General features: G+C 35.8%; 2 protein-coding genes and 1 long non-coding RNA gene across 4 annotated transcripts; all 3 read left to right on the top strand.

Moving 5' to 3' along the window:
* Positions 1-1,077: 1,077 nt before the first annotated feature.
* On the top strand, positions 1,078-3,502 carry LOC145055528 (Glutathione S-transferase family protein). Its single transcript, XM_079003885.1, has 3 exons — positions 1,078-1,920; positions 2,645-2,894; positions 3,065-3,502. The coding sequence occupies exons 1-3, from the start codon at positions 1,118-1,120 to the stop codon at positions 3,251-3,253; spliced, it is 1,242 nt and encodes a 413-aa protein (XP_078860011.1). The 5' UTR covers positions 1,078-1,117; the 3' UTR covers positions 3,254-3,502.
* A 1,093-nt stretch (positions 3,503-4,595) lies between these two features.
* On the top strand, positions 4,596-5,790 carry LOC145052108 (uncharacterized). Its single transcript, XR_013683978.1, has 2 exons — positions 4,596-5,314; positions 5,664-5,790. It is a non-coding gene; the product is annotated as an uncharacterized LOC145052108 (long non-coding RNA).
* A 4,278-nt stretch (positions 5,791-10,068) lies between these two features.
* Positions 10,069-15,330, top strand: LOC145055526 (pre-mRNA-processing factor 39-1-like). 2 transcript variants are annotated; one of them, XM_079003883.1, is made up of 14 exons: positions 10,069-10,206; positions 11,121-11,526; positions 11,621-11,733; positions 11,823-12,052; positions 12,143-12,310; positions 12,406-12,766; positions 13,266-13,409; positions 13,497-13,649; positions 13,747-13,863; positions 13,931-14,011; positions 14,094-14,243; positions 14,333-14,593; positions 14,663-14,791; positions 14,930-15,330. In XM_079003883.1, exons 2-14 carry the CDS (start codon positions 11,151-11,153, stop codon positions 15,053-15,055), a joined length of 2,409 nt encoding a protein of 802 aa, XP_078860009.1. In that variant the 5' UTR covers positions 10,069-10,206; positions 11,121-11,150; the 3' UTR covers positions 15,056-15,330. The 2 variants fall into 2 exon arrangements, with proteins under 2 accessions (XP_078860009.1, XP_078860010.1); XM_079003884.1 differs by having other exon boundaries at positions 14,933-15,190.
* Positions 15,331-19,009: the final 3,679 nt, after the last annotated feature.

The following is a 19,009-nucleotide window of genomic DNA, read 5'->3' as shown; positions in this document are numbered from 1 at the left end:
ATATATATATATATATATATACACTAACCGTGAGATTGGTTTTTTGGCCTTTTATGTTTTTATGATGTTTGTGTATTGAATTGAAAAGATTGAAGTGAGGCTCAACAATTTTCATTTTTTTTTTGTTTTGTGATATGGAAATACATAAAACATTAAACTAACACATCTTTAAACATAAAAACATAAAACATATTCGTAATCGTCATCCTATCGTGAACTTTAACCTCTTTGTAATTCACAATGTAGTATCTTTCGTCATTGTTGTTTCATTATGCACCAGCCAGATTTCATCGATAGGCATCTTTTGTTCATATGAGTTTTCATTGTTGAATTCCCATCTTTTTTGAAAAGAAAAAAATACCACATTTCTTGCATCGTGCTTTATTTGAACCAATCGATATTACATACAAATCATAGTTGCACCAAATCTTCGGGTTTTCATTTATTTCTTTGATGGCAACAACAGTAATAATGCTTATGAATCTCCAACACCAATCGAAACCGAATCCATTGCTTGACTTGAGAGCGATTTTTGATCTAAGAGAGTTTTTTAATGGTTTGATTAAGTATAAACATTGAGTTTGATTAAATATCAATGGATAGTTATATATGGACAAAAAAGACCAAAAAATGAGCCTCTAACAACCTCAAACGACTATAAAGCCTTTAGAATAAAATAAAGAAACGGTCACCGGAAAAACCGATTTGAAACCAGCTCCAACGATATAAAAGACAAACCAGTTATGCAAGTCGATTCTCATGAAACCGGTCCTAACGGTAATAACCATGTATTGGTGCAAAGCGGCGGTTGGTTCCTAAATCAGTTCATAGTGAACCGGTTTCGGTTTATGAGGCGGTTCGGTTTCCAAAGCGTTTTTTTTGTGCAAGCCTAGATGAGACAATGTAAGAGAGAGCATTTTTTATTCAAGACAAAAGTTGTAAGACACCCTCAAACATTTTTTTTTCATTTATTCAGGTTAAAAAAAAAGGGGGGGAAAAAGGTAAACCCTAATAAAAAGGTTGTAGTTACACTAACAAAATAATGAAATATAACGTATAAGTTAACAAAAGGATATATATCACAACACAAGTCTCATGTTTGATATTTTCGTTTAAAATGTCTACTGCAACATCACTCCTCACCTCTCCTCCCATCATATTCCGATCCACCACCATCACCACCACAGTTCCACCACGGAATTTCAAACCCAGAAAACTCCGTCAATCAACACCCAAAATGTCCATCAACAACTCCCCTACAACTCCAAGCCCCACTCAACTTATCACCTCCATTACCAAACTCCTCTGGGGCAAATCCCTCCCACCACAACTCCTCATCTCCACCGTTCGCTCCGCCTGGTCCACCGCCTGGCACCTTATGATGTCTCAACTCGCTCCCTCCGACCCATCAGGATCATACACCCGACCCGTTTCCCAATTTAGAAACCCCAACCACCACCAACTTCAGCCCAATGCCCTCCACCTCTACGCCGCCCTACCATGCCCCTGGGCTCACCGGACACTCATCGTTCGAGCTTTGAAGGGTCTTCAAGATGCGATACCCGTCTCAATTGCTTCTCCAGGGTTAGATGGTTCATGGGTGTTCAACGATAGTCCTATCCCAAATGGGGATAAGCTTATCCCCACTCGGGATAAGGTTAACGGCGCTAAAACTGTCAGAGAAGTTTACAAAATGCGGCGAGGAGGGTACGACGGCCGGTGCACCGTTCCCATGCTTTGGGATGTTGAGAAGAAAGAGGTTGTTTGTAATGAGAGTTATGATATAATTGAATTGTTGAATTCGGGTTTAAACGAGGTAGCTCGGAATCCAGATTTGGACCTGTCACCGCCGGAGCTCAAGAAACAGATTGATGAATGGAACAAGATCATATATCCAAGTATCAACAATGGCGTTTACAGGTAAACCTTAATAAGACTATTATCAGATTTAACGTTCATATGGTGTTCAAACTAATTAGTTTAGAAAGTTTTGATCATGATTATAATGATTTTGCTATTATTCAAGAAGATGTAAGTTACCTTAATATTCGGACTGTAGGAGTTGTTTGGATTTGCTTTTTCAAAGTGATCATGGCGACTTATGAATCAAAATTTTCATTCCTTCTCTAAAGCCAAATGTGATCATCTTAACAATCATATACGAGTTGATATTGAACTTACAACAAAGAGGGATTATTTGGAAATGATTATCGCAACTTGAATTATCTGAATTAGAGAAACAAGTAATTAGATGATGAGGTGCTAAAGTTAGGATAATTAAGTACTTTATCATGTATTTTAATGATAAATTGTCTTACAGCAACTGTTTGTCCAAATCTGATTATTTTGACGATAAATAACATCTGAAAATCATAATCATAATATAATCAATTGTTGCCAAAAACTCTAAATTGAAGTCTCAATAATTGATTCAAATGAACTGCTAAACACCCCGATGTAGAGAGATCATAATTAGAGATGCAATATCAACAAGGATTAAGTTGTTATAATTTAAATACATTTCTTGTTACGGAGTATATATCCTATGTATAGGTTTTTACAAATAAATGGTGCCTTTGGGTGTTTTTTTTTTTTTGCTAGAACCTTGGATTTATGTATGTATGATAATGTAAATTAATTGCAGATGTGGGTTTGCACAAAGTCAAGAAGCATATGACACTGCTGTTAACGAGCTATTTACTGCTTTAAACACTGTAGATGATCATCTAAAAGGTTCACGATACTTATGTGGGGATAATCTTACACTAGCAGATGTGTGTTTATTTACTACTTTGATACGGTTTGATCTCGTGTATAATGTCATGTTCAAATGTACAAAGAAGAAGGTGGTTGAATATCCGAGCCTCCATGGTTACATGCAAGATATCTATCAGGTAGTCCACTAGTATGCTGCTTTCATTCTTCTTCACTTCAATTTTAGGCTTTTAGCTTGTATATATACTACTTGATCATTTTTCATACAGATTTTTCCCTTCCAATTTCTTTCTTAAGTGTGAGTCAATTACGAATTTACCCTTGTTTAACATTTTTTTTGTTGGGACAGATTCCTGGTGTTGCAGAGACGTGCAATCTTGAAGCAATGATGGATGGTTACTACAAGTTCTTGTTCCCATTGAATCCAGGAAACATTAGACCCATCATGCCCTCTAATTCTGACCATCACTCCCTCTCACAAACTCACAATAGGGAATCGCTTTCTGCTTCATCACAAAGTGTACAGGTTCTTGTTTGATAGTGTATATGTGCATTAGCTTTAATATGTCATGCTTCTTAAATTTAATCCTGGTATAAATATTGGGGACAATTTTCATAGATGGGAAGTGTATATATATACACATATATATCTATATATAGAGAAAATCATTTGGACGTCTTTGTTTTATTTCATGCCATAAAAGCGGAACACGTAATGTTTACGGGTTGTAAATTGTAATACGAAGGTTCTGTCACAAATATATAACTTGTGGTTTAGTTGTGTGCACTTCAACCTTTTGATGTCGATTTAATCATTGACTAGTTAATATTAGTTTACATTTTCTTTATTGTACATTAGTTTAATTTACTCGTATCTCAAACTCGTCATATTACATTTTATATGCCGAATAAAAACATGACTATTTTAGTTTATTTTGGAATTGAAACGGAGTCCGATAGAATTGACATTGGTTGACACTATTGATTGTAGCACCCCACCTAGGTTGAATATATGATAAAAATGCTATAAATTATGTCACATGGTAATTAACAAGAAGATTAATATATATTAAAAATTTGTAACAAAATACAATGACAGGAAAAAAAAAAATATTGAAGCATACCACCACTTTATGGATATGTGATGTTACTTCTAAGAAATATGAGTGGGTTGTATCATGCATATGTAAAATGGAGCGGTCTAAATTATGTATTCTTACGCCCGCCTTGATAAGGAATGACTTAGACTTTAGAGGTAAAGTAGTAATTGAGTTCGCGTTTTACCGCGAGCTTTTACGTGTTTTTATTATGTATTAGGAAAGTAGTGAAAGTGATATTTTAAAAAGTAAAATGATGAAAGAGATCATTTTATAAAATAGATGGGTTGTAAGTGACAAATTATATAAAGTTGATGGATAAAATATTATTTTACAAAATAGGGGAATTGCAAGGAAGGAACTATACAAAGTTTAGGGAATAAAGTTAAACTTTACGCATTAACATACTTGTATCTTGTGCATTAACAATTGTAGTATTAACTGTAATGTCACGCCTTATGGTCTAATGAGTCAAACACACAACACGCTGATAGATCAACGTCAGCGTCGACTATATCTTCAACGCAAACATATAAAACTTATCAGCGTCAGCTTATAGTACAGTTATCTGATTGTAATCTTTTGTATATTAGATAATGATACAGATAAGTATAGAATAGATCACAAATCCGATAGCTTTGTGATAATATTAGTTCTTAGTATAAATTAGACGCAATCCCTTGAATCATGGGATATACATGTATAGATTAGTATATATACAACATTAGGCAAACCCTAATGTTGTGATCGTGATTTTATGTCAATCGTCTTTGTGACAAACCAGTCTTCTTGGTGAAGACAAAACATCTTTCTTGGTGAAAGAAACAATTTGGAGAACACTATGTGTGTTATAAATTTTGTTCTTTACTTTTTGTTGTTTAAGTTTCTTTTAGTCTTTATACTTGAAGTGTATCCGATCGATACAAACCTTCAATTGGTATCACAGCAGGTTTGTGATACACTCAAGTAATCATGTCAACCTCTTTTACTCCAAAATCAACTATCTGCAATAAGATTCCTCCATTCGATCAACAAAACTTTTCTACTTGGAAATCAAAGGCCATGGAAGGTCTTGAGTTCATGGACTTTGACATGCTCGATGTCATCAATAAACGTGTTATCGCTGCTATGCATAAATCAACCAATGGTGGTGCTTCTGGTAGTAAGTTGAAAGGGAAATTTGTTCCCGGATACAACAAGGAATAGAAAAGGATGTTAAATCTTAATGTAAAGGCGAAAACTACTATTGGAAATTCACTTCCTTTTTTTGTTTGTCGTTAGGTCCAAAACTGCTCAGCCGCTCAAGAGATGATGATCATTTTATCATCAACTTTTGAAAAGGAAAACTCCTCAGACGATGAAGGTAAGTTTCTCATGGCTAAGATTGTTGAATCTCACACTGACGATCCATATGACAGTGTTGGAACCCTTGATGTTGATCTTCCTCATGCTGATAAGGATCTCAAGTCAGAATGGGACGATACCTCAGCGTAGCGTATCAGGTAAATAATTTTATTGAATCTTATTTTGTTGATCATATTGAAAAGGATGACACAATTGATATCTTGCATTTTGATTTATCTGTCTCAAATAAAAAAAAATTGCTCTTAGTCTTGAGTTAAAGAAACTCAAGGAAAAACTCTATTGTCTCGAAAAATCTATTTCTATATTAAAAATGAAAACACATGTATCTCGCAGACCAATAATTTTTTTTTCAAATTGAAAAATAAAAGGTTGTTAATCATGCTAATCGCACTCAACTTATTTTGAAAAACTGTGCATCTTCTCACTTTAATGTCACAAGAATCATTAATGCTTCGTGCTTACCAGTTAAATATAAATGTTTTTCAGGTATTTCATTGATTCATGAGAAAGACAAAGTTTGACTGTACACATGCGCATTCGGAAAATGTTTCTGCATAATGTAATTATACTATGATATATTTGAATAAATAAAATGGAAATTTTGGATTGGTAATGAGGATGTTACAAACCGAAGAAGAGTGTGAAAGTATCATCTCAATCTTCAATCTTCTTAACTAGTTAAGAACGAGAGAGAGAGAGAGAGAGAGAGAGAGAGAGACCTATGGGTTTGGAAGGAGACAACAATCAACCAAAAAATAGCTAGAAATACTCTTATTTATACTTGGAATGATACATATCTTAAGTACTTAAGCTATACCCATTTAAGACTTTAATGTAAGAGAAGAATGGTGCATGTATTATGGAAGAAATGCCAAACAATCTCCAACATCACCACCCCATGCCATTTCCGACTTTTAAGTCAAAAGAGAGAGGCAAAACGTGTCCAACACTCTTTGTAGCACCTGGTTCCTGGTATGTAAGACATATCTGAGCATTTTGCATTTTGGCCTTGGACTCGGCGAGTTGGAGGCCCGACTCGCCGAGTAGAGACGGGACTTGGGACGCAGTTAAGTTGGCGACTCGGCGAGTCTACGCTGTCTGATGAAACCCTAATTTCCAAGGGTTTGCACCCTATTTAAACGACCATTTGCGCCCCAACTCCGCCCGATTCACCCTCAGAGCCCTACCCCTCATTCAAAGCTTTATTCCTTGAGAGTTTGAAGCATTCCTAGTGTGTTTTGAAGTTTTGGAGAAGGGAGAAGAGTGGATCAAGAAGAAGAAGAGGAGGTCAGCCATCTTTGAGCAATCTCAGAGTTTCCCTTGAGGTAAAACTCGATTTCCCCCTCTGTTTTCATGCTTATTGTTCCTTATAACTCCATTAGAGCCCTTTTGATCCATTTCTAAGCTTATGTATGCTTGTGGACTCGTAATAAGTTGGGTAACTCCTAGATCTAGGTGAGATCGAGCTCCAGGAGCTTGGATCTACTGCCTTTATGGACCCATGTTGCATGTACACCCTAGATCTACCCTTTTTGGTGCATTTTGAGCCCTAAAACCTCATTAATGAGTATCTACACGTAAAGTTGGAAACTTTACGTGTTATTCATGCTCTAGGAACCCAAATATGTGGATAGCATAAGCTGGATTCAAGCAAAATCGACCATATAGAGACTGCATGGTAACGACTCGGCGAGTCGTTCATCTGACTCGGCGAGTCTGCTCGCGAGTCTCCGAGTTTGTCCCCTTTTCGTTGTGTCGAGTAGAGTAGTGAGTCACAGGGTGTGACTCAGTGAGTTGGAAGCCGAACTCATCCATGAAGGAACTCGGCGAGTCATTGCCCTGACTCGGCGAGTTCAAGGCAATCTCCTTAGATCAAGATCAGACTCGGCGAGTTGTTCATACAACTAAGCGAGTCGCAGCATAAGTGTTCATCGGATGAAGATGAACTCGGTGAGTTGTTCATACAACTCGGCGAGTAGGATGAAGGACTTGAACATCAGTTTGGAAGGAGAACTCGTCGAGTCAACGCCTAACTCGACGAGTAGAAACGGGATCCAGGTCAGTCGATTGGACAGGGAACTCGGCGAGTTGGCAAGCCAACTCGGCGAGTCGGGTCAACTGAAAGTTGACTCTGACTTTGACTTAGGGCATGATCAGGGGTAAAATGGTCATTTTACCCAAAGGATTTCTGGAGCAGCAGCAACAGCAGTAGACCGTCAGTTCCCGATCAGATCAGCAGCTACTTCGAGGTGAGTTACCTTCCAGCAGCAGTGGGTCTACGGCCACAATGCCGACCCACCAGTATGAGTCGTATGTTAGATGATTGTCTTTGTGATATCATCTAGGTTTGCTACTACCTGACATGTTGTATGCTAGCATGATATGTATATGTGATAGAAGTAGAGATCGGTTGTTAGGACTAAAGGGTAGTTCAGACACCCCAAAAATGTCTGACAGTACGTGATGATATGTTTGCATGCTGGCTTGTTATTTTATATGCGACAAAGGTAGTAGGAGGGGACCAGTCCCCGAGTTCGGTTGTTAGGACCGAAGGGTAGCCTAGACACCCCAGATATGTATGATAATATGTTATGTATGATATATGTGTAAGTAGCAGTGGGGGGGGGGGGGGGTGAAATAGTCCCCGAGGATCGGTTGTTAGGACCGATGGGTAGTCAGCACCCCGGAATAGCTTGACACGGGTAGTCAGCACCCCAGAATGGCTTGACACGGGTAGGACGGCACCCCATAATGGCCGCACGGGGTAGTCGGCACCCCAGAATGGTCGTACCGGGTAGTCAGGCACCCCATAATAGCCTGGCAGTATGTGTGTATGTGTTTGTATGGTATGTGGTACGATGGGGGAACTCACTAAGCTTTGTGCTTACAGTTTACGGTTTGGTTTCAAGTACCTCTTCATCAAAGGGGAAGGAGCTGGCGCGGTAGCGGCACATCATGCACGCACACTAGTTTCCGTATTTACGAGATTTCTCTGGGATTTATACTATGATATTTCGATTGGTTGTATGATTTGACTTTTAGACATGTGTTATGTTGTAATGTGGTCTGGTCAAACAATGTTTTTAATTATTAATGTTTTCTAAAGTAATGTTTTAAAAACGAAATTTTTGAACGTGAAAAATTGGGTCGTTATACTCTTTCTATTTTTTATAAAATATATCTCCCTTTTTATAAAACTAAAGCTAGTTAGTTTATAAAAACTAATGACATGTATTATGTATATATAAATTATTCCAAGTGATATTCTTTTATACAAAATTATTATTTTCATAAATAAAATAGCTATTTCCAATTAATTACACGAAATATAAATATTTATAAAAATAAAATCCTTATAAATAATATATATACATTAATATAAATATTTAGCAAGAAACATGTTTTTATAAATAATATATTATATTTATATTCTTCCATACTTTTATTAGAAAATTATTATTGTTATAAAATAGTTATTTTCGAATTAATTACAATAAATATAAATATTTATAAAGAATCAAATCCCTATAATATATATATATATATATATATATATATATATATATATATATATATATTTCAAGAAACAAGTTGTTATAAATAATATATTATCATCAGGTTATTGTATGTGTGACCCTTCTAAGATCACATATTATTTAGCAATATTATTTTATAATGTCCTTTGGGTATAAAGATCTTTCACCTTTCATCTGATGGGTGTTTAAGCATTTCACTGATAGTTATATGTAGCAACTTAAATACAAATTAAGGAAAACCAAGTTCCAAAGCAATTCAATTACACAAAACAATTATATGTTCTATATAAAGGAAACTATGTCCCAAACAAACATCTTATTAAGTAAAAACATGCATTGAAATTGTGGCATGTACTCATTTGTAAAATCACTTTGTACTCTTAATAGTTAGGCATGTCTAGTTACATTAATCCACTAACCCATTTTGCTATTGGTCACCTCCAAATGATCTTCAATCTCTTTAAGACCGGTTCATTACAATATTAGTAATCAACCATATTGTCACAATTTCTCTATAAAGTAACTATCATTTTTACTTCAATGATGTCAACCTATCATTCATACTTTTATCCCTCGATTATCAAATAAGATTTTCTAGTACTTTTTTATACGACTCTAACGAATCTTTCATCGTAAGATACTTTCGAAATATACATTGAGCATAAGTAGTTACCTTTCAGAGGAAGACTACCTCTAGTAGCATACAACTCGAAATGTATAAATCTATATTTTTTTGGGAACATCAATTGTAACAAAATTAATAACTACAAAAATACAACCGATATATTACAAAAGCATCTTACCACACATCTTGGAGCCACAAAAATAGAACAAAAAACAATCTCCTATTTTTCTTGATGTTAAAATTTTCCGGGTTGGTTGTTTCAAGATTATGAACATAAACATGGATGTTGACTAGCTTTCTTCGTGCACTAGATATGATGAACTCGTTTTCAAATGGTGGGAAAAGTAATTATGAGTTATTAAACGTAAGTGAAAAAAAAAAAATGAAAAACCAAGGACGCGTAGTGCGAAGAGTTTGAAATTCCCTAAACTTACAATGTCAATTCAAAATGTGTGTCTGAAACGTCAGAAATGCACAATATCGGTCTGGAAGGCACAATATCAAATTCCATATTATATTTATATAAAATCTCACCTACCATTCAATAACTTCAAAATGGACATAACCAGAAGGAATGGGACATTCCAAATAAAATGATTGTTTTTCAAATTACAATATAAAAAGGTTATTTTTGTTAATTAGCTAGTTTACAAGGGTTAGTTTGTTAATATCCATTAACTTTGCATAGTCAGTTCAAAAAAGGGGCATGCGAAAACAGAGAAACGGTGTATGTTTTCGTATGGTTAGGGCATAAATTCACACACGCACTCGACAGCCGCTCATCGTCAGTTCCGTCTCCTTCTCTCTGCTTACGGACCTGCGTACATCTCTTGTTCGTCACCGTAGTCTGCTCGTACTACTGCGCCGAGTAATCTTCGAACTCTTCGCTTTTATGCTGAAAATTAGGGTTTTCGATCGAAGTATAACTCTACTTTTCTAGATGTTTTTGTTTCTCTTATAACCGAATTTTATTCTTCGAGGATTATTCTTGTTAGTTTGGTATTGTAGTCGTTTACTTGACGCCATTAGGAGCTTTCTAGACACACGAAACAGACGTAACCCTAGCTGTTTGTTCGTGCTGTCGCAAATTTTCATTTCAGAGTTTGCAATGTATGATTCAGCGTATTAATGTCAAGATCTTTTCTAGCCGGAAAAATTAAAATTCACTTCATGGTACATGTGCACTTTGAATATGTGTGGGTCCGAAGGGCTTTATATGGCCGAAAAAGTGATATAGGATAACGAAAGGAATATAACTGATAACAGTTGATATATAGCTTCTTCATGTTAATTGCCACAGAGACGACAACCTTTAGGGTTTCCATTAAGGCTGATTGTTACAGGGATATGGAAATTTTAATGAGAAAGCTTAACTGAAGAACTTATAAAACGACTAGAGTATAGAGTTTCCATGGCTGATGGATGGATTATCTCTAAGTATGTAGTAGGTACTCCACACTCGAACAAACACTGATATAGTTTCGTAGGCTTTCAATATTGTATTCCTATTTAACATACTGAGTCTACTCTTGCAAAAGGTGTGGCAGCTTTTTATTCTTCAAGCAACTGTATCACAAATATAGCTAGCTGGAAGTATTATTATGGTTAGGTTATCTAGTTCTTCATTTAGACCTGCATTTGTATTGTCTGTTTAAAATATATAATTTTTAGCACTTTTTGTGTTTATTTGGAGTGATTAGATGTTACACAGTTGAGAAATTGGAACTGCTATCACTTCTGTGTGGTTACCTTGGTTGTTCACGGTTGTTTTCTTCTATACAGGTTTAAGATACAATCAATCACCTATTTACAATGGGAGATAGTGAAACAGTTGTTGCTCAATCATCAGCTATCCAGGAGCATCCATCAACTACAGTTAATGGAGATACCATGGATGTAGACAATGCCATTCCTCATGATGATGATCGAGGTTCTGCTGGAAGATCAAAGGCTACAGATGTCAATTTCAGCAATGAGGCTCCATCTTCAACTACACAAGATGTTAGTGAGAATCCTGCAAGTATTGCCAACACATCTGTAGATTCATCTCATGTTCCTGCTTACCATTCTTCGGTGAATGGAAATGACTCCAGTGATGCAAAAACTTTGGGTATAAGTGAAAATGGTGTTGGTTCATATGATGAGCATAATTCTGCATCTGCAAATCAACCACATGATGGTGTTTCTGGTATGCACTTGGCATACCTGTTCATTCACTAAATCCAACTTTCATATTGATTCTGAGATTGTACTTCAATTTTTAACTCCTTTTTTTTTGGCAGCCATTGCTGCATTGTCTCCTGAAGAAGAACGGTTGTGGAGCATAGTAAATACTAATTCATTGGACTTCACTGCCTGGACTGCTCTTATAGAAGAGACTGAAAAAACAGCTGAGGTAGGCATTAGGCAAGGGTTTTTGTTGCAAGTATGAACTATGAATTTTGTTATAAACAAAAGCTGTAATTGTATTTCATCTATTGGCAGGATAACATTTTGAAGATTCGAAAAGTTTATGATACCTTTTTAGCCGAATTTCCCTTGTGTTATGGTTATTGGAAAAAGTATGCTGATCATGAGGCACGCCTAGGATTTTTGGACAAAGTTGTTGAGGTTTATGAACGAGCAGTTCATGGGGTAACATATTCTGTAGATATGTGGTTGCACTATTGTGTTTTTGCCATTCATACTTATGGAGATCCTGACACAGTACGGAGGTAATACCTGTTTCTTTTTATCAACTATCATAATTCGTATTGGTATTTCTTGATTCAAGAACAATAACTTGGTTCAACTTCTTGTTTCAGGCTGTTTGAACGGGGACTAGCTTATGTTGGAACTGATTACCTGTCTTTTCCTTTATGGGATAAATACATCGAATATGAGTATCAACAGCAGCAGTGGTCCAATCTTGCAATGATATACACACGGATATTGGAGCATCCTAATCAGCAATTGGACCGCTATTATAACAGGTGATTACACTTGTTCAGTAGAAGAGCTTCTGTGCTTGCTTTTGTTAGGTCCAATATAAACTAAACATGATCGTACTCTTTTCTACAATTTACAGCTTGAGGGAATTAATAGCAAGTCGCCCTTTATCTGAACTGAAAACCCCTGAGGAAGTTGCAGCTGCAACAAATTCTAAAGAGGAAGCAACGATTGAAGAAAGTGAAGGGGAAGTTCATCCAGATACAGTGGAGAAAGAGAAACCTTCTAAACCTGTAAGTGAAGAAGCTGAAGAGGTGGAGTCTTATATCGCCATTAGAGAAGAGCTGTACAAGAAGGCTAAAGAATTTGATTCCAAGATTATTGATTTTGAGACTGGTATCAGAAGACCCTACTTTCATGTCCGACCACTTAATGTGACAGAGCTCGAAAACTGGCATAATTATCTTGATTTTATGGAAGGAGGAGATGACTTCAATAAGGTATAAATAAGTGTTCAGTTATCAGATGTTTGAATTTATGTTTTTGGTTTGTGCGTTTAGTTGTCCCTGTTATACATTGACTTACAGTTAAGTAATATCTCTCTGGCTAAACTCGTTGGATGAAGCATCTTTTTAAACTCTACGGATATTGAAAGCATGGATGGGTCTCCTCCCATTTGGTTGCTAATGCTATAAGGCTAAGTACTTTCTTTCAAATCCTAAATTTTGTGAGTCGAGATTCTGGGTTGTTCATCATGGAATAAACTATAAAACCATTTGTTAAAAGTTGCAATGTTATGTATGCAGGTGTGTTGTTACTTAAATCATTCATGGGTCCCTCGTTTCATTTTTGAGGGGCCTCCCTGTTCTGTTCTGTTCTGCCATCGGAGTATCTATCTCTTTTGTGTTTCTCCTATTTTTGCAATTTCTTCGATTCATATATAATAAAAAAACTACATTTTTTAGATACATACATAATCATGGTTTTTTTTTGCATCAGGTTTTCAAGTTATATGAAAGATGTCTTATCGCGTGTGCAAATTATCCTGAGTTTTGGATACGATACGTTTTGTGTATGGAAGCCAGTGGGAGTATGGATCTTGCTGAAAATGCACTTGCTCGTGCCACACAGGTGTTTGTAAAGGTACACGTTTTATTCTTAGTAAATTTAATCATCTTTATGATGATCTTGGATCTTTTTAACAATTTTTTTTTTTGATAATGTTTACAGAGGCAACCAGAGATTCACCTATTTGCTGCCCGATTTAGAGAACATGGTGGGGATATTGTGGGTGCTCGTGCATCTTATAACCTTGTGCATACTGAACTTTCTCCTGGTCTTCTAGAAGCAATTATCAAGCATGCCAACATGGAACATCGTCTGGTAACCCAATTAATGCTTGTTTAAAAACATTATTATGCATATAACATTGATCTGAGTTTTCATATCTTAATTGGCTTTTCCTTTTTAATATAACTAGGGGAATCCAGAAGAAGCTTGTTCTTTGTATGAGCAGACAATTGCAATTGAGAAAGGAAAAGAACATTCACAGACCTTGCCACTTTTGCTCGCACAATACTCTCGATTTATGTACCTGGTATGGCTTCTTTACATTATTTGTGACTTAATAATGATTTATTTATTGCTGACAGTTTTGTTTATAGGTTTTGGGAAGGGTGGAAAAAGCAAGGGAGATTCTAGATGAAGCCCTTGAGAGCAATCAGATTTCGAAACCACTTTTAGAGGTCTTTATCAAAAAAAAAAAAGTCTATATATATTTTTGATTATATGTTTAGTTAGTTGTTTACATTAATGATGGAATTGCAGGCTTTGATTCACATGGAGTCGATTCAATCACTTCCAAAACAAATCAACCGCCTAGACTCATTGGTGGAGAAGTTCATAGCTCCAGGTCCCGATAATCCAAATCCTGCAAGTTATATCGAAAGAGAAGAGTTATCCAGCATTTTCTTGGAGGTAGAATGATTTTTATATATTATTTTGGGTACTTTAAAAATGTGTTATGCAGATGGTGTGACAAGTTGTTGTTGTTATTGATTCTGCAGTTTCTAGATCTGTTTGGGGACACACAAACCATAAAAAAAGCGGATAATCGACACAGCAAGCTTTTTGTACATCATAAAAGTGCCACAGAGTCAAAGAAGCGACACATGGAGGGATATTTAGTGTCAGAAAGAGCAAAACTTGCAAAAACAGGTGGTGGTTCACCTGGCACGCACAACCAGTGGCCTGCAGGTTATGGTGTCCAGCCTCAGGCTTGGCCACAAGCTCAAGGACAACAATGGCCTGCAACATATACTCAACAGGTATTTTTAATATTTTCATTTTAATGAATTCATAATTTTCATCTATTGAGGATATGTTTTCTGATTTAGGCTGCTGCTTATGGCACATACAATGCCTATGGAAGCGGCTATGCCCAACCCCAACCACAAGCCCCTGCTCCTACATCTGTTCCACAAGCTGCTGCTTATGCTACTTATCCCGCTTCATACCCAGTCCAGGTATTCTTAGATGTAAAATTACCAATTTGCCCTTATTATTATATTGTGTTTCATTTTGATGTCTGTTGTCAAAAATATATAACTTATTGGCAAGAACTAACAAGAAGCTGTCACAAAATTTTCCATATGATATCTCAGCAGGCTGTCCCACAGCAAGTTTACACACAGCCTGGTGGTGCTGTGGCGGCAGCACCAGCACCAGCACCGGCGCAACAACCAACTGCTGCTGCACCTCAGTCATACTACGGGACCCCCTACTATTGATATTGACCCAGCAAGACTGTATTTCTATCATAAAAGCAATGGCATTTTGGTCCATTGTTATCCTGTCTGTAAAATCAACCTAAGGCTAAGAGAATAGTAGTTTCTTCAATAGGTGGGCCTCAGAGTAATCCTTGAGTTTGAGTTTAAGGAAGGTAGATTGTTTAGCAGATAATCGCGTAGCAGGGTATAGTTGGTATGTTATTTGAATATGTAATGTCTTTTTTTTATTGATAAACGTTTTCCATGATCTATGCCCGAATTTGCTTTCTTCGTTATTCTATGCCATTTTCAGCTTTCATTTTTCTAATGTATGATATGGTTATGGACGAGGAAGCCCCTAGTAACAAAATAAGAGAAGTTAATAGATAGTAACGACAACAGACCTTTGGAATCCCATTAAAATCGGGTTGGGGAAACTAGATGTTCACAATCATGTATTTGTTGCTGGAAAAAATTGACTCTATATAAACGACCTTTCATATTTGCAAAATGAGAGCCTATAAATCAGGCAACAAACAATGGGAGATTTAGTTGAAGTGCGTAGAAAATCATGTATATTTATAAATCATAATACAAGTAACGAAATTCAAGAACTTGCAAAAGAGGAGAGTAAGTTATATATAACAATAAGAGAAATAAAATAAAGTTAGGTATAACAATAAAAGTCAGAACACACATGCATGATATGCTACTCATCGACCATGATGTTTTAGCCGCCTTCTTTATTTCAGCATATGTCATTTCATTTGATTCTATACAATATACTCTTCTCATTTTACCGCAAATCATCATCAACTATACCTTTCTTATCGTTGTTAATAGTAGCTTCCTAAGAACATGTGCATACCATCTCAATCATTATTTCTATATTTTTTTCCGTGATTCGTGCCCCCATCCCCCCTCTCTCTCTCTCTCTCTCTCTCTCTCTCTCTCTCTCTCTCCAAAAAGAAGTTTCTTATAATTGCGTTCAATACCCTATCCAACAAAGTTCTACAACAAATCCATCTCAACAACATCAAATCTATGACTTCCATCTTTCTTTCGTGGTTGTTCTTGTTTGGCCAACATTCAAATTCATACAGCACGATTGACATAACATTGTCAAATTTTCTGGTTTCAACAAGATCTTTATGTCAGACAAGACTCTTGAGTTCGCATCCCATTTTAACCAACTTATCTTTATGTGATAGGTGACGTCTACCATCACACCCTCTCCTTTATGGATAATAAACATTAGATACTTGAAATCCTCTTTAGGTGTAATAGCTTCCTCCATATACTTACATCTATCTCCTCCTCATTTGTCTCACAACTAAAATTGTCCCATAGATACTCCGCTTTAACAATGTTGACCCATAACCATTTTTCTTCTAAATTTGACCTCCATGTGTTTGATTGAGCATACACCTCAATCTTAGACTCTACCATCACTACATTCTTTTTAGCAAAACGCATAAACCAAGACACTTTCCTGGATCTCACAAGAAATTTCGTCTCAAATTAAAGCGAAATATACAGATCGAGAGTCAAACCCCGATGGAGCTTAATTTCATCAGAAAATGACTATTTGTCTTTGAATAAGGTTTGAACACATGTCGTAGACCAACAATATATATTGTAAATAAATATGATATATATCTCGAGGACCTTTCTAGCTTCTAAGGTCCTCCGATTCACTTCTCCAGAAACATTATCATAAGCTTTTTTCAGGCTGAGGAACACCATATAGAGATCCATATTTCTTTCTCTATATTTCTCCATAAGATGTCCAATATGGTGATCGCCCTAATAATGGACCTCCCATGCATGGAATCAAATTGACTTTCTGTAATAGTCTTGATGCTATACAACATAGCCTCCAAAACTCTATCTCGTAATTTCATGGTATGACAAATGAGCTTAATACCTATGTAGTATTTATAACTTTGGGCATCACCTTTGTTCTTATATATTTGGATCACACAACTTAATCTCCACTTCTTGGTATCTTGAGAGTCTTTAAGTCAATATCATTTCTTTCTAAGACACTGACATGCCCTACTAGGAATTTTTTCCAATACAAAAATTTTGTTCCTTCTTATCTTCCCCAAAACTCTCTTCACTTCCTCGATACCAATCCTCAAGCAAGAACAAGATTCGAAGTTATTCCATCACACCGGGTGTAAAATACTAACAAGATATATTGGCCTATGAGTTTCTCAACTTTATGTTCTAATGTCTTTATAGTATTTTCTTAATAGTTAAATGGTTTTTATCCATTAAATTAAATACCAACACGCCTAACAACTTTTAAGTGTTTTTAAATTTTTTAGGGTGCGTATAGTATTTTCTTAGTAGTTAAATGTTTCTTTAATTATTAAATTAAATACCAACACGCCTGGCACAACTTTTATGTCTTTTTGAGTTTTTAGGGTGTAGTTTGATGTAGAAAAAGTTTCTAGTTTTCTAGAAAATTTTCTAAGAAAAAAGAAAAGCTACAAGACATGCTTGGTTTAATATTTTTTCCAAAATATTTTCTAACAAATTCTAAATTCTAATATAACTTGGAAAAATGAAAATTGTTGTTTTATATACTTTTTAATTTACAAAATATTGCTATAATAAAAACCCTAAATATCTACACCCTCAGCCACCCACCCACCCCACCGGTATCCACCCTGCCCCATTCCACCCACCCCATACCATCTCTACCCATACTAAACTCTTCTCAAGGATATTCACATCCATCCTAACCGCCATCACCCTCCCCCACTAATCACCTTATCCACACCCTCCCACCCACTCGCTTCTATATCTACAGATAAGGGTGAACGCGGTGCGATTCGTTGCGGTTATTGACCAAAACCTCACCACTAACCGCAAATACGGTTAATCCATTTTCAAAACCATTTGGTGCGATTATTTTTGTTGTGCGTTTTTTTTTGTGTTTCGGTTATTAACTACATGTATTTGGTGTGATTTTTAACCGCTATTTAGAGTTCAAATCGTTTTAAGAGTTCAAAGATATTACATGTAATAATAAAAAAGGAATAAGGTACAAGACAATTAACTTAAATCACAAACAACTAATATCTTAAAAACATGAAATCACTAGTAATTAACAATAAATATCTTAAAATTGTAAAATCTTATCATTTTTCAATGTTAAACATATAAAAAAATCAACACTTTTATCTTCTAGAAGTTTATATTGCTTTCATTTATGAAATTTGTCTTATTTTTAATATTTAATATATTAATAATTAATAAAAAAAATGTATATAATATATGCGGTGCAGTGCGGTTTTTTTACGGGTTTTTGAAACTAATAACCGCACCGCACCACAAATTTGCGGTTTTTGAAAAACATAAAACCTCACCATCGATTTTTATTGCGGTTGCGGTTTATCAGTTGCGGTTTTTATAGTTTTTGCGGTTAATTTTAGTTGCGATGCGGATTTTGCTCACCCCTATTTACAGACCCCACCCCCACCCCTATATCCACACTTCACTCCCACCCTACCCCACCTCTACTTCCACCCATATCCACACCTATATCCACCCCACCTCACCTATCAAATGTTTAATTCTAACAAAACAATTAAACTAAAAGTATAAGCGTAAACTTTATTTTTAAACTATTTAAATACCATAAATTTATTAATGATAAAGTAAAGTCGTATATATAAATAGAATAAAATACATTTTCTTTTTAGTAGGCTTTACCCTAAATTTATATATTTATAATTTTATATAGATACATTTACATTATTGCCTTTCATACATTTTACTCTAATCAGACTATCCATAAATGCATCAAATTCACTGTTTCTTTCTTCTTAGCCTCATCGACTCCTCACATATTCACGTCCCCATTGACCAACACCCAATCGGAAGCATTGCTATCTTCTTGTTTCCTTGCTTAGATCATAACCATTCGTCTCCTCCTCATGCCAACCTTCTTGTCCATGATTC

The sequence above is a fragment of the Lactuca serriola genome, chromosome 5, assembly GCF_051521515.1.
Source record: "Lactuca serriola cultivar US96UC23 chromosome 5, Lser_US96UC23_V15, whole genome shotgun sequence".
NCBI classification, from domain to species: Eukaryota; Viridiplantae; Streptophyta; class Magnoliopsida; order Asterales; family Asteraceae; genus Lactuca; species Lactuca serriola.
This window is presented reverse-complemented; position numbering and strand designations above follow the sequence as displayed.

Coding starts and splice junctions, on each gene's coding strand:
- LOC145055528 (XM_079003885.1), top strand. CDS start 1,118: ATGTCTACTGCAACATCACTCCTCACCTCTCCTCCCATCATATTCCGA. Junction 1,921..2,644: donor ATCAACAATGGCGTTTACAG/GTAAACCTTAAT, acceptor AATTAATTGCAG/ATGTGGGTTTGCACAAAGTC. Junction 2,895..3,064: donor ACATGCAAGATATCTATCAG/GTAGTCCACTAG, acceptor TTGTTGGGACAG/ATTCCTGGTGTTGCAGAGAC.
- LOC145055526 (XM_079003883.1), top strand. CDS start 11,151: ATGGGAGATAGTGAAACAGTTGTTGCTCAATCATCAGCTATCCAGGAG. Junction 12,053..12,142: donor GATCCTGACACAGTACGGAG/GTAATACCTGTT, acceptor TTCTTGTTTCAG/GCTGTTTGAACGGGGACTAG. Junction 13,864..13,930: donor ACTCTCGATTTATGTACCTG/GTATGGCTTCTT, acceptor TTTTGTTTATAG/GTTTTGGGAAGGGTGGAAAA.